The 15,743-nt window shown below is 41.8% G+C and overlaps 1 protein-coding gene across 1 annotated transcript in view; it reads left to right on the top strand.

Annotated features, from left to right (window-relative positions):
- The window catches only part of WDFY3 (WD repeat and FYVE domain containing 3), a 303,904-nt gene that overhangs the window by 89,394 nt on the left and 198,767 nt on the right, over positions 1 to 15,743 (top strand). Inside the window, exons 10-12 of the mRNA XM_078775265.1 lie at positions 5,635 to 6,111; positions 6,247 to 6,333; positions 15,392 to 15,585. Of these exons, the coding sequence (XP_078631391.1) occupies positions 5,635 to 6,111; positions 6,247 to 6,333; positions 15,392 to 15,585 (758 nt within the window). The remainder of the gene's footprint in view (positions 1 to 5,634; positions 6,112 to 6,246; positions 6,334 to 15,391; positions 15,586 to 15,743) is intronic.

The raw sequence follows: 15,743 nt of genomic DNA, 5'->3' as shown, positions 1-15,743 counted from the left end.
TGGCTATAGGAAGCGCTTGACTGCAGTTATTTTGTCCAAAGGCTGTGCTACCAAATATTAAGTCTGGTGTGTCAATAATTTTGTCAATGCCATTTCTTTTTATTTTCTGATTTAAAAGGATATATTAAGTTCTGAATCAAAAATAAAGGTTCTGTAATATTAACAGCGAAATAAAGAATTTTGGAGCAAAATAAAGAAACTGACTTTTGTCAATCTCAACTTATCTTTCGAGAAAATTGTCAGTTATTTGAAAAAAGTGCAAGGGTGCCAATATTTTTGGCCACGACTGTACATTCAAATACACGACACACCACATCACTGTTAGATTAGATGAGCACAGCCACTGTAATCTTGGGGGAAGTGCCGTCACTTATTGGGGTACTCTGGGTGCCAGCGATGTCACAACAATGGTGTCACATTTCTCATCGCATTCAGCGGGGCATTTCCTAAGGAGGAATTTTCTCCTCCCCATGGATGCCAGCATTCATACAATATGGTGCAAATCCTATAAACAGTTTTGTGCTAACTTTTCTGTCGTATTACAAAGACGGTATGAGGCTTTAAATGTTATTTCGTTGTCCTAGTATTGCAAACGTCGCACATGTCATGTCGCAGGTCTACAAGAGCTACGAGAGTTGTTGTTGGTGTTATTTGTTGCTGTTGTTGGGGATTGATTTTTGAAATGTGCACGCATCGGACAGCTACTGGACCACACCCTCATCTGTGGTTGACCCGACCCACCATAGCACTTAGACAAAATGATATCTTGATTTTCTGGTGGGCCTAACACATTTGGCCTGTCGGCCTTTGCTGATTAATACACTGCCCAGGTTTGTTGCATTCGATTTCCATTGGCTTTGTTTGGGTCGAGTGTTATTCACGTTGAGGGAACCCGAAAAATCTAATCATATCTCAAATAATAGTAAGTTTTAACTAGAACGGGCACTCGGTAGAGCGCATACCTTCGCCGCAGCTACTTTTGTTGCCAAAATAAAATTTTTGAGGTTGAAATGATCGCGGGAGATCGCGTTATAGTGATGACGTCCTGGATGGACATCTTCTTCTTCAGTCGCTCATAACTTTGAGTGAAATACGATCGAGTTAAAAATAGTCAGAATTTGAGCAAATCTGTTTCCCAAAATCTAATCAAATGTGTCCCGTATAATAACCAATCATCCCACCAAATTTCATGCAATTCGGTTGAATAATTTTTGAGTTATGCGATTAACATACACACACACAGACATACAAATAAATACACAGCGATCAAAACATAACCTTCCGCTTTTGCGAAGGTAATCAAGCCCATCGGAACATACGGTGCGTCAAACATTACACATTACCAAGCGTTATTCTACACAAATTAGTAAAAGTAATATTGTTACGTAATTTTGAATGTCCACATATTGAGGTTAGGTAATCCGTGACCGTGTGGCGAATCAGCTCGTTCTGATATAACCATGGAGAGGGTGACATGGATAAGAGGTGTTGAGTTAATCTCTTAGTAGTTCAAAATTTCAAAATTTTGGGAGGGGTGATGGATGGGTGGTTAACGGGTGTAGAAAAGATCATAGTTTTGGATGGGGGATGACTTGAGATTATGTTGAACAGCTGTCTTGAAGACGTGGATAGAAGAATGAGATTGAAGAGAGTGTGCTCGGTGTTACACCGATGTGAAAAGAGAGGAATAAATGAGTGATATGAGCAGTGGTTCTGTATTTAGGCAGTTTCTTGAGGAGGGCGTTCCTGGTGGAATGCAGGACCTGAGGGAGGGCAGGGGGTGGGGGAGAAGAACAGAGAGAGCAGTGGGTGCAAGACCAAAAATGATGCAGAAGAAGACAGAGAGACCACCGACCTGCCAGTTATGATGAAGTGATAGGCCCATCGACCCAGATTCATCGCAAGATATTGAAATGATCTTGAAAGCCTTAATTTCCATGTCAACAAGCTGAGCTGGATGCAAGGCAGGGGAGCCCAGAGGGGAGAGCAGTACTCCATCAAGTTGTGGATGAAAGCCTTGTAGGTGGATATGAGCTGATGTGTGCCAAGGAAGGACTTTGCATGACTTAGATTGCTCAGTCAGTGTCTGGCTTGGGATGCCAATTTTGAAATGTGGTTTGCCCAGGAGAGATCATGGCTGAGAGCGAGATGCAAGAGTTTTAGTGACTGAACTTCTTCGAGAGGGTTGTTGAGAAAGTAGATGGGAGGGTTTGCAGAATGGTCTCTTCAGAGAAAGACAGAGAGGGTGTGTGGGATTTCTCAGGATATAAAGACATTCCAAGTGTTTGAGCGGATTGTGATTTTGTCAAGGTCTGAGGAGAGGGAAGAGGTTGCTGCCTGGATTTTCTAGATGAGTTAGTGAAATCATTGATGAAGATTAGGATGGGGCTAGATGGGGCCTAGAACACTGCCTCAAGGTACTCCAGCCTTGACAGGGAGAGGAGAGGAGAGGAGAGGAAAGGGTTCCATTGAGAACCACATGTTTGCTATGAGAGTGGAGGATGTCAGTAATCCCCCCCAAAAACATGGTTTTTCTGTTAGAAATAATATTTTCATTTCTTTGTTCATTTCATTTGGAAGGTTTGAGAGAGAAGAGGGTGGGGTTGTTCGGCATGAGGACAGATTTAAAGGTCTGTCCGACCATCTGTCCTTCCTTTCTCCTTATAGCTTTGGATACTTTACATAGATATATGATCGGCTTCTGATGTGTTTTGTGTATTTATCTGTACAAGAAGGCTGCTTCGTGCACTTTCAGTGCACAAGGCAACATGAAGTAATTTATTGTCTGGCAAAGAAAACTGCACAGAGTGTAAATCATCTGAAGCTTGCATGCCAAGCATGCCTTCCCATTTCGCCGAGGGCCAAATTCTTAAATTTCAATGTCACACCTTCATCGCACTTTATTTTTGCAGTGACATCAACATTAACAGCTGTCATTACCACGTGTGATGGAAACCAAAACAAGATCGTTTAATCATCTCCAACATTGCTTTGATAAAAAACTCCAACATTGAATAGTTGTCTTTGTATATATTGGGTTCTTTTCTGATGGAAAATTATAAAACAACGACCTGGCGTCTTCGTACCCTGCTGGCAGGTAGTTACATTTAATGGAACTCTTTGTTACTTGCTTGTGGATGCTATTCTCCACTGTGCCTTCCAAATGGAATAGGCCATTGTGTTTTTATAGGGTCTCTTTTGGGAAGGAAATAGAAAACGACCCAGCACATTCCATGCCATGGAAACTGCTTCAGTACCACCTACAGCAGATAAAACTTGGAAGAGGGAAGGATCGGAAAGGAGATGGATAGGGTTAGATGTAGGTTTTTGAATGCCTTGTGAAATGGATACTCGGACTCCAGATTCCCTGCCATCCATAAAATTGAGTCAGTAGTTATTATTGTTTCTTTAACCCCAAAACACAAGATCTAATACAATAGTCGTGATAAAGGTCACTTTATTTGCAAAACTTTGGCATACGGCATATTCAGACAGGGCCTCGGTGCACTACTCGATCATTCCTTCACATAGTTCCTCATATGATTGATGCACTTCTACCAAATAGACAACTTGAAAATCCACTCATGTTAGGACTCTGCAAGGATATTGGATACTTACATCCACCATTTTTCCCCACGTTCAAACATTGGATGCACCGACTCGTGCAAGTTGGTTTTCATGCCTCCGCCGACAAAGTCGCCGGAGGCATTATGTTTTCGGTTTGTCTGTCCATCCTTCCGTCCTTACGGGCTAAACCTCGTTTTTCTCAGCCCATTGCCCAATTTCTCAGCCCAATATGGCCAATTGAGACGAAACTTTCAGGGCATGAGTGACACCCATGCAGAATGTGTTTTTTTATGATAATTGTGACATCATAGGTCACATGGTATGGCAGCCATCTTGGATTAAAAGCAAATAATAAAAAAATTATTTCTCGGAAACTGCTGAATGGAAAAATTTGAAACTTGGCACATTGTCAAGTACTCCCAATGGGGAACAAAAACGTGATAATGATATCATAGGTGAAGTGGTATACCAGCCAAAAATGTTTTAATCGAATTCCTTATCCTAAAAATCTGAAATTGCATGCACATGATCTATGACCCATTTTTATTGAAATATTAAATTTATGACATCATCGGTCACATGGTTTGGCAGCCATATTGGATTGAAGAAGAATATTTACTAATTATATTTCTGAAACCGCTCACCCTATTGATGCGAAATTTTACAAATATCATCTAACAGCACTGTTGCATATCGTTTGAAAATGATGATGTCATAGGTCACGTGGATTGGCAGCCATCTTTGTTAGAAAAACGAACCTTATCCGATCAACACGAAACTTCACAAGCTTGATACCCGACCCATACATATGCAGAACGATGGCATCTACTCGTTGTGGGACTATGTGGAGGCATATTTGCGACACAGTCACATTGTTTGAGTTCCTGCCATGCATTGAGGTTTTTCTTCTGTACCTGCTTATTTCCTGACATGTTACCTCCTGTTCATTCCAGTCATTATTCCCATTACTCCTGACAGAATGGCCTATAGGTATGCACACTTGCCTCTAAGCTGTCTAGCGTAGAAACCTGACCCAGCTATAAACTGTCATCCTGTTGTTTCACAATCAGGGTGATTCATCAATGTGTGTGCCGTCCCTCGTATGGACGTTAAACTGGGCATCCCGTCTGCCACCATTAGTTTGTGGATGTTAAAGATCTCACCCTGTAAGATAGCCTGGTGTTGGCTTAGCGGTTGGGGTGCAGGCTTGGAATCCTAGTATCCTGGGTTCGAATCCCGGTCGATCGCTGAATTAACGCCAGGGGGTTGACTCAGCCTGTCATCTTTCCGAGGTCGGCAAATTGAGTACCAGCTTGCTGGGATGAATGATCCCGGTGTGTACTCCGGTTTAGAATAGGTACACCGTATCCCTGCGCATCGTAAGAGGCGACTAAGGGTTGGCGCCAGGAAGGGGATCTGGCCATAAAAACATTGTCTCAAACAGGGAACCATGATTGTCATGGAGCCCGCAAGGCTAACTCCTGCTCTAGCGGGGAAAATGGCCTTAAAACGATCATTCATTCATTCATTCATTCAAAGATCTCACCCTGTCCTCCACGAAGAGTTGGCGAGTTCTCACCGGCACAATGGCCAAGTTCCAAATTCCTACCCTAATTACTTCTGGAAGAGTGATGGCAAACTGCCCAAGAAACAAGTTGTGCAAGACCACTGGCCAAGAAACAGTTTCGGCAGAACCAACGCTCTGTAACAGAGTATGGTACAATGGATTTGGATTGTCATTACTTGTATTCCTGATCTTATGAACCGTCTTCAAATTGTAATTCACTCTGAAGATTTATGTAACAAAATAAGAGAAGTGTCTGTCTGTAAAAGAGTTATGCAAAGAGGAGTTTACAGCAATTTTACCTTTTTTCCTTGGGAAAAAAAAATCTTTACTTACACATAGTATGTCAAAGCACATGTATATCGTGTATTGTACTGCACTCAAAGGTCAGCCATGCATGTTGCACATTATGCATATGGAATGACACCAAAATAATCGTGTGCAACAGCTTATCGGAATGATCATTGTGTTTACATTGCATTACCTTGTGTCTCATGTGGCAGGTGCAACGGTGCGGAACCTCCATGCTTACAGTGCTCTGCAGTCAGCGTTCCTTCGTTCCCACAGTGCTGCTTTGTGCTGTGCTGTATTAGATGTCACCTCTAATTTGTTCCATTCCGATCCTGCCAACTTTTTTATTCTGGAGCCACAGCGTGCACTTCCCCAGTTTTCTGAAAAGTTGCACCTGAAGCCACGTGAAGCTCATTCGCGCTTCTTCCGCCTCGTCGAGTTTCCTGTTGAATCCTTGAACTACGTGCCGTGCAAGGAGCTAATTGGATTGGGGATCTTGCTTAAGGCTGGCCGAGATCCAAGACTTTGTCTTGACGCAGTGCGCTCCCTTCGCAGAATTGTGTGTCACCACCCGCCCACTTTCAGGGATGCTTTTCGCGATGTGGGCCTACTTGAAGCCTTTGTTATGTGCTTGCATTGCTATGCTGCACTGCTCAAGGACCCCACGCAAGCACCCTCTGCCAATCCTGGTGTGTATGACAGGATCCTATAAGAATTTCCACTGTCTGAGCTGTCTTTCCTGCTTTGGGCTTGAGCCTCAACATTTACAATATTGTGGAGATAGTTTAATGCTGACAATGGCTGTATGTCCATGTGGATCGCAGGTGACTGGCCTGAGGAGGAGCGACAGTTGGCCTGGCAGGTCATGGACATGCTTACCATGCTACTGCAAGATTCTAACACCAATGCTGGTTGTTTTTTAAAATTTTTTTCTGCATGTTACTCCATACCCGTTGTACATTGTTTGAACTCCTTTGATGTCAATTACATAGGTCAAAAATGTTTCAATCATAAACTAGAATGGCACTCAGTAGAGAGCATACCTCTGTCAGGTTGAACAGTTTACGTTTTCCATCCCACTTCTAGGCCAGATCTGGATTCGGACCTGAACCAAAATCTAATCGGCTTGTTCTTGTCGCCTACCCAACTCATCCACCAAGTTTTGTCATAACACATCCACGACTATTTGAAATATCATGTTATATATCGCTTTTCACCTGATCTCTCAATGGTGAAGAATCACTTTGAGATTAAAAAATTACCATATCCACATCTGTATTTGGATCTTCACCAAAATCGAAACGGTTTGTCCTTGTTACACACTCAACCTGTTCGCCAAGTCTCGTCCGAATCCGTAAATATTTTTTTTATCTCACCTGGAAGGAAGTTCAGGGGAGCTTATGCGATGGCGCGCCGTCCGTCCGTCCGTCCGTCAGTCCGTCCGTACACACTTGCAACTTCTTCTCTGAAACCGCTGAAGGGATTGTGACCAAACTTGACACAAATGATAGTTGTTGTGTTTTGACTTAAGTTTTTTTCACTGCATTAAAAAAATCGTGGTTTAATGGGGTTTTCCGAGGTCAAAGTGGATCCAGGTTTAACCCCCCAAAATAGGAATTTCCTTTTTCTTCTGAAACTACACACACTATTTCGATGCAACGTGACCACAACCTCCATCACCCATGATGCACCTAAGCTTGTTCATGGCTCTAAGAAAATCGAAGTCTAAGGGGGGTTTAAGGGGGACTATAGTGGGTCCAGGTTTGACCCCACAAAATAGGTATTTGCTTTCTTCTCAGAAACTACACACACAATTTGGATGAAACTTCACCACAACCTTCTCACCCGTGATGCACTAATGTTTGTTCAAGGCATTAAAAAAATTGGGGTCTGCGGAGGTATATGGTGTTTACCCGGTGTGTACCCTGGTTAGAATAGGTACACCGTATCCCTGCGTGTCGTAAGAGGCGACAAAGAGGGTTGGCGTCAGGAAGGGCATCCGGCCATAAAAACATTGCCTCAAGGAGAACCATGACAATTACAACTACATATGGGCAGGGTACAGCCTGAAGTGGAGATCGGTTTCTGAGGTTTGGGACATGGAATGTCGGGACAATGACAGGGAGATCAGGAGAAGTGGTGGAAGTATTGGTCAGAAGAAGAGTGGACAATGGACATATGTTGTGTGCAAGAGACGAGATGGAAGGGAAGTGGTGTGAGAATGGTGAAGGGTATGCAGGGACAGAAATACAAGTTTGTGTGGCAAGGGTGCCCGGAGGGCATGAATGGTGTTGGTGTCATGTTTTCTGAGGAGTTTGTGGACAGTGTGGTGAGTGTGACTAGAGTGAGTGATAGGTTGATGATGGTGAAAATGATGATTGGAAAGCTCTTGGTGAACGTCATCTCGGGATATGCTCCGCAGGTTGGTCGGAGCGATGAAGAGAAGGAAAAGTTCTGGTGTGCGATAGAGAAGCTGATGGAAAACGTGAAAGATGAGGAAGTTGTTGTGGTAGGAGGAGACCTAAATGGACATGTGGGAAGGAGTATGGACGGTTTTGATGGAGTTCATGGTGTTTACGGATATGGTGTGAGAAATGGAGAAGGTGAAAGGATTTTGGAGTTTGCTGATGGAGCTGATTTGTTGATTTGTAATACTCAGTTCCAGAAAGTGGATAATAAGCTCGTTACATACACGTCAGGTGGGTCGACAACAACTGTTGACTACCTGATGGTGCGTAGGCGAGATAGGGGGCACCTCCGGGACACAAAGGTGATCCCGGGGGAGGAGGCTGTTTCACAGCACCACTTGGTTGTCTGCGACATAAGGGTGAAAGGTGCGAGGAGAGCTCGGCGGGTGAAGTACCAACCGAGAATGAAGGTGTGGAGGTTGAAAGAGGTGACAGTAAGGGAGGCATTAAAAGAGAGGCTGAATAGGGGAGAGGATGATACATGGTTGAGCTTGAATGTGGTTGGATGTCAATGAAAGATAGTCTGTTGGGAGCCGTTGGTGAGGTATGTGGATGGATAAAAGGACCACCGAGGCACTCGGAAACATGCTGGTGGGATGATGAAGTTGGAAAGAGGATTGACGAGAAGAGGAAGAAGTTCAAGGAGTGGCAGAAGGCGAAGGGTACGGGAGCAGAAAAAGCAGAGCATGAAAGTTATAAGGCAGCCAAGAAGGCTGCGAAGAAAGAGGTAGCAAAGGCGCAGGAGGCATGTAGGAAAATGTTCGGAGAACGCTTGGATTCGGAAGAGGGTCAGAGAGCGGTATTCAGGATTGCAAAGCAGATAGCGAAAGAGAGGTGTGATGTGATGGGGGTGAGTTGCTTGAAGGATGAAGTGGGACAAATCGTTGTGGACCCAGATGGAATTAAAGGAAGATGGAAAAGATATATGGAAATGCTGTTGAATACAGAGAATGAATGGGATGGCAACATAGAGAGTAACCCAGTTTTAGGACCGGCAGAGAAGATAATCGAGAAGGAAGTTGAGGAAGCGATAAAAGCAATGAAGAGTAGAAAAGCGGGAGGGCCGACAGGAGTTGTGGGAGATATGTTGAAGGCAGCAGGACGTTGGGGTGTGAAGAGAATGACAGAGGTCTGTAATCTGGTGGTGAAAGAAGGCCGCATTCCAGTGGATTGGGAACTGAGTACCCTCGTCCCTCTATACAAGGGGAAAGGTGACCCTCTGGAGTGTGGCTCGTACCGAGCGATAAAGTTATTGGAGCATGGAATGAAGGTATTGGAAAGGGTGTTGGAGAGGAGGATAAGGAAGAAGGTGAAGATCGACGAAATGCAGTTTGGATTTACGCCAGGAAGAGGAACGACAGACGCGCTCTTTATTGTGAGGCAGTTGCAGGAGAAGTACATGGAGAAGAGGAAGAAGTTGTTTCTTGGGTTTGTTGATCTGGAGAAAGCATTCGATAGGGTTCCAAGCGAAGTATTGACATGGGCATTGAGGAAGTTTAAAGTGGAGGAATGGTTGATCAGAGTAGTGATGGCAATGTACAAAAGAGCGCGCACAGCTGTAAGGACGAAGGACGGGAACAGTGGTGAGTTTGAGGTGAAGGTGGGAGTGCATCAGGGGTCAGTACTAAGTCCACTACTATTTGTAGCTGTGATGGAGGTGCTGGCTCAGAACGTAAAGGAGGGTTTACCGTGGGAGTTGTTGTATGCAGATGATCTGGTGTTGATTGCGGAAAGTATGGATGGATTGAAGGAAAAGATGAACAAGTGGAAGGAATGTATGGAGACAAAAGGTCTGAAGGTGAATATAGGAAAGACGAAGGTGATGGCAAGTGGTAAAGCATGTGGTGAGGTGGAAAGAACTGGGAAGTGGCCATGTGCTGTGTGCAGGAAGGGTGTAGGAGTGAACTCCATTCAATGTACAATGTGCGCTGAGTTGGTTCATCAAAAATGTAGTGGTCTGAGAGGGTCATTAACAAGTGTGGCAGCTACATTCAAATGTAAGGTGTGCATAAAGGGAGCTGCAGATGGAGGAAATGTTGAGTTGGATCTTGGAGACGGCGTGAAGCTGGAAGGTGTGAAAACATTTTGCTACCTCGGAGACATGCTGAATGGAGAAGGTGGATCAGACTCGGCAACGGTTGCTGGAGTGAGATGTGCATGGAAGAAGTTTCGGGAACTGAGTGGCGTGCTGATGAGGAGGGGAGTGTCGTTGAAGCTGAAGGGAAAGGTGTATGCTGCCTGTGTGAGAAGTGTTATGATTTATGGGAGCGAGACATCGGTCATGAATGTAGAGCAGCAACGAAGGCTGGAAAGGGTGGAAATGCGAATGGTTCGGTGGATGTGCGGAGTATCGTTGAGAGAGAGGAAGACAAATGATGAATTGCGAAAGATGATGGGAATAGAGCCTGTGATTGATGCTGTGAAGAGGAACAGGTTGAGATGGTTTGGTCATGTGCTGAGGAAGGATGAAAGTGACTGGTTGAGAAGAGTGATGGAAATGAATGTAGAAGGAAGTAGAGGACGGGGAAGACCGAGAAAGACTTGGCTAAAGATGGTGGAAGAAGAAATGCGGGCAAGGGGGTTAACAAGGAGAGATGCAGAATATAGGGCAAAATGGAGAAGATTGTCATGGCTGTGTGCAGGCTAACCCCCGCAAGGCTAACCCCCGCTCTAGCAGGGAAAATGGCCTTAAAATGCATGTTGTTGTTGTTGTTGGAGGTACATGGTGTTGGAGGAGGAGGGGGTATGATTATGATTTTGTTAGTATGATTCTACATGCTACCCTGTCTTCTAGCAACCATTGAAATTGCTTTAAAATACCTTTATTTAGTCAGTGCATTTTGCTGTTTATTCTACCAGGTTTTGAGATGTTTTGAGATATCGTACTTTACAATATATTGGTTTTAACCCTATCGCTCAATGGTGAAGAATTACTTAGAAAATTCTCTCATCCGGATCTGGATTTGAATCGTCACCAAAATTGAATAAAGTCTTCCTTGTAACACACCCACTTTTTCACCAAGTTTTGTCCAAATTTGTCCACAACGTTTTGAGATGTGCTCGATATCGTTTTTTGCCGTATCTCTCAATGGTGAAGAAGAACTAAAAAAATCTCTCAGATCCAGATCGGGATCCAGATCTTTACAAAAGCGAATCATTTTGTCCTTGTCACATACCAAATTACGTTTGAATCCGTCCACGACTTTTTGAGGTATCCTGTTCACAAACAAACAAACAAGAAAAACATCATGCAGAGTACAATACTTGCAAAATTCACCCTCCCCCCTAAAAATAAAAGTTGCCATGGATACATAAATCGGTCCATTTCATTAAGATTTAAATTGACGATATTAATCAAAGCTCAGGTCAATTGGATGAAAATTTATTATTTTTCAAATGAAATTTGATGATTTTCGAAAATTTGATGATGAGATGACGAAAATGAAATTTGAAATTTGATGAGATGAAGTTTGATGATTTAAAAAAATCTTGACCTTGAGTTGACCTTTTGACCTCAAAAAAAGTTGCTTTGCCATTTTAGTGATGCAGTAAGCAATTGTCGTTTAATTCTCAAATTAATAGGATGAAAATTGATGATTTTTCAGACGAAAATTGATGATTTTAGAAGATTGACTTTGGGTTGACCTTTTGACCTCAATAATAGTTGGTTTCCCAATTCAGTGCCCTAATATGCAAATCCTGTTCAACTTTCAAGTCAATCGGATGAAAAATGACGATTTTAGAAATATCACCTCAAGATTACCTTTGACCTTTCACCTCAAAATCAATAGGCTTCTCAGTTGTGCCTACCTATACAACATGGTAAAGGTTCATTATGATTGGTTTAGAATTGTGACCTGTAGGCGATTAACAAACAGACAGACAAACATACGGAATAACAGTCAACCAACCAATGTACTTGAAAAATCTTCAATTTTGCAACAAGAATGCGTCGGGTGGTAGCCTGACAGGTATGATGAAAGTCGAGAGAACCATGACCTTTAAACATGATCATTTTGATATCTTTCTCACTAGTGGCTCAGAAACTATTTCTATCAATGTAAAAATTTTTAGCATTTGATTTGCTTCTTTTCGAGAGTTTTTTTTCCAAATAATGTTACAAAATGTTACTGCAATGTTTCTCTAACAATCATAACCCATATTACAATACTTATTGTTTTATGCAAATTGTCATCAATGTCACCTTGACCTTTGACATATATAGTGAAATAACATTGGCAGTCTCACTGTTCTTTCCTTCGGAATCCTCTGGTAAAGTTTGACTAAGATAGCTTAAAGCGTTCGTGAGTTATCGCACTCAGACAAACATACATACAAGCAAACAAACAAGCATACAAACGAGACAGACCGATATATGACAAAATATACAAATGAAGTATGTTATGCATATCACGATACTTGCAGAATCCCTAAAATAGATTGTTGACCTTTGGCCTATGTTTACCTTTTGGCCTATGTTGACCTCAAAAATAATTGGTGGTACAATTCAGTGACCTGACATGCAAATCCCCTTCAAATTTCAAGTAAATCGGATGAAAATGTAGAATTTTAAGAGTTTCGTCTGTGTTGACCTTATGATTTCAAAAATAATTGGTGGTTTAATTGAATGACCTCGTATGCAAATCCTGTTTATATTTCAAGCCAATTGAATGTAAATTGAGGATTTTAGAAATCTCACCTAAGTTGTTGACCTTTAGCCATTGTTGACCTCAATAATTGGTGCTTAAATTTACATACTTGATGTGCAAATCCTCTTCAAATTTCAAGTCAAAATGAAAATTGATTATTTTAGAAATTTGACAAAGTTGTTGACCTTTGGCCTATGTTGTCTTTTTGACGTCAAAATCAATAGGCTCTTGCTTATGACCAAGTCTACCATTTTGTGAAGTTTCTTGAATATCGGTTTAAAATTGTGACATTTAGGCGAATGACATACAGACAGACAAGTAGACAACCAGACAGAAAAATGCACAAGACCAACCAATATACTTGAAAAATCTTCGATTTGCACAAGTAATAAACAGACGGGGTGAAAACAACCTCCATCCACTTTTGTTGGTGGAGGTAATAATGTATCCTGGAAATATTTAAAGTACAAGGTCATCAAATATTCAGCAAAACAAGAATAAGGCAGCGAGACTTATTGCTGTTGAGTAGTATTGTGCTCAAATTGTTGTAAATCTTCATAACACTTTCTGGCTACCAATTACACTTCCGGTTTAAAAAAACCTCCTCTCCCTAAAATGGGTTGGGTTGATTTCTCAGAGGTGTGCAAACTACCAAAGATACATGTTAGGTTGATGATGTGTTAGACATAGAGGTTAGGTTATATGATGGTATGGGAGCAAGCAACATAATTGCAACCATCCTGCAATAATTAGGGAAACAGCAAAGGTTTAACATGACTTTTCAAATGCCACATTGCACCAAGGCTGTGATTAAGATTGCAAAATAATTTTAACAGATTAAAATAATTTAATTCTTATTTTCTTTTTTACAGTGATCTTAAGGTTCATGGAAGAGCAAACAAATGTTTGTACATAGATCACATCCAGGATAAACACATCTGTATATTTTAACATGAATTGCAAATATGTTGGGAGATAATGGACAAACATACAGTGCATTCAGAAAGTATTCAGACCCCTTCACATTTTTCACATTTTGTTATGTTGCAGCCTTATGCTGAAATCGTTTAAATTCATTTTTTCCCTCACCAATCTACACTCAATACCCCATAATGACAAAGAGAAAACAGGACTTTAGAAAGTTTTGCAAATTTATTAAAAAGAAAAAACTGAAATATCACATTGACATAAGTATTCATACCCTTTGCTATGACACTTGAAATTTATCTCAGGTGCCTCCCATTTCTCTTGATCATCTTTGAGATGTTTCTACACCTTGATTGGAGTCCACCTGTGGTAAATTCAAATGTTTGGACATGATTTGGAAAGGCACACACCTGTCTATATAAGGTCTCACAGCTGAAAATGCATATCAGAGCAAAAACCAAGCCATGAGGTCGAAGGAACTGGCTGCAGAGCTCAGACAGGCTTGTGTCGAGGCACAGCTCTGGGGAAGCCTACAAAAAAATCTCTGCTGGATTGAAGGTTCCCAGGAGCACAGTGGCCTCCATAATTCTTAAGGGGCCAAGTGGGATAAAATGCAGGGTTTTACACGCCATCAAACAAATGCACATATCTACACTCACAGACAAGCCACCCCCTACAAACCATATATCACTGGAAAGCTGACAATCTGGCGAATACAAAAATTGAAGAGTTGAGACAATACACCTTCAAATAAGGAAATTACCTTTATTTTCCTCAACACAATTGAAAAGTTACATTTTTGCATTTTGTCAGCAAAATTGTAACCCCATACAACTAACTCAGGCAATCTACTTTTTTTCCTCAGTTTTACATATTATAAGGATGTCCTAATATTTCAATGATGGCTTTTCTTCAAATCAGTTTATTTCAGCTGCACACTGATTAATTTTTGTAGAAACAGAAAAAGGTGACATTTTACTTCATAATTTTTTTAAAGTAGGGGTATCTCTAAAAGCCATCATTAATTCACTCAACACCTCAAACCTGACATTCTGACCAAATTTGAAGAAATTCTGATGATTAGTTTTTGAGTTATAACAAGTTTATGAATATTCATGAGTGCACATGTTTCTGAAAGAACATACATCATAGAGTATTTTGACATGAAAAAATTAAAAAATATATTTTACTCAAATTTTACCCCACTCGGCCCCTTAAATGGAAGAAGTTTGGAACAACCAGGACTCTTCCTCGAGCTGGCCGCCCGGCCCTCCTGTGGTGTCCCTCCTGTCCCTCCTGTAGTTATTTTTGTTTTTATCTCACCTTTCATTGTTATTTGCATTTATTTTCATTAAATCATTATTTGTTGAATTTGACTTTTATCGTCCTGGCTCGTTTCTGTGTCTGTGGGGATCGGGTAAGACCTCGAACCTTCCCGCGCGTGTCACTACTGCCAAGTTGGGTATATGCCTTGGAGGTAAAGCTCGTTTTGGACATTCGTTTTCTTGGGGTCTTAATCCCGGGGACACGACAATATGAAGGCAGATGTTTCTTGCCAGGTGATAGCATGACTGACTGAGTCTTTCTCATTGATGATTCTAAATTGGTATTTTTCTTTTTTCTGAAAAGTACTACAAATTCAACGTATTTCTTTAATTAGGACATAAAAGAACATTTCAGGGCTGACTGGACAGCCAAACGTTGTGTTCACTCCTCTCTGCACTATCTAGGCTGGGTTTGAATCTCGTCACAGCTGTAAACTGTCATCCTGGTGTTTCGCAAGCAGCGTGAGATATTCATCTTCAGCAAAATAAATCATAAGAAGGATGCAAGTGGATGCAAGAAGGTGCCTTACATCATGTCTTTGAAAATATGTGAAACAAAATTATATTCTTTCCTTGCCTTACCTTTTTTCACTTCCACAGCGACCTTCAGGGAGCTCGGTGGTGCACGCTGTGTGCACAACATAGTCCGCTATCCTGAGTGTCGATCACGGGCCCTCTCCATCATACAGCGCCTTGTGCTCTCAGCCAGTGGGGATGATGATCTTGGGACTCTCCTTGGGTTCATGCATACGGCTGCACCAACTGAACTGCAGCTTAAGACGGACATTTTGCTGGTACATGTGCGAATAACATAGAATGGAGATCTCTGCCCAGTATTCTTTTCCATTCTTAATGTGATCCCAACATTTCTGTAGCTTTTCACTCTTGCTTCTCACACTGATGCGGATTTTAACATGCGGCCATCATGTGTGATTTTGGCTTTGAATGTCAC

The sequence above is a fragment of the Myxine glutinosa genome, chromosome 4 (genome assembly GCF_964187855.1).
Source record: "Myxine glutinosa chromosome 4, kmMyxGlut1.1, whole genome shotgun sequence".
Classification (NCBI taxonomy): domain Eukaryota; kingdom Metazoa; phylum Chordata; class Myxini; order Myxiniformes; family Myxinidae; genus Myxine; species Myxine glutinosa.
The sequence above is the reverse complement of the archived record's forward strand: the minus strand, read 5'-3'. Positions and strand labels throughout refer to the sequence as shown.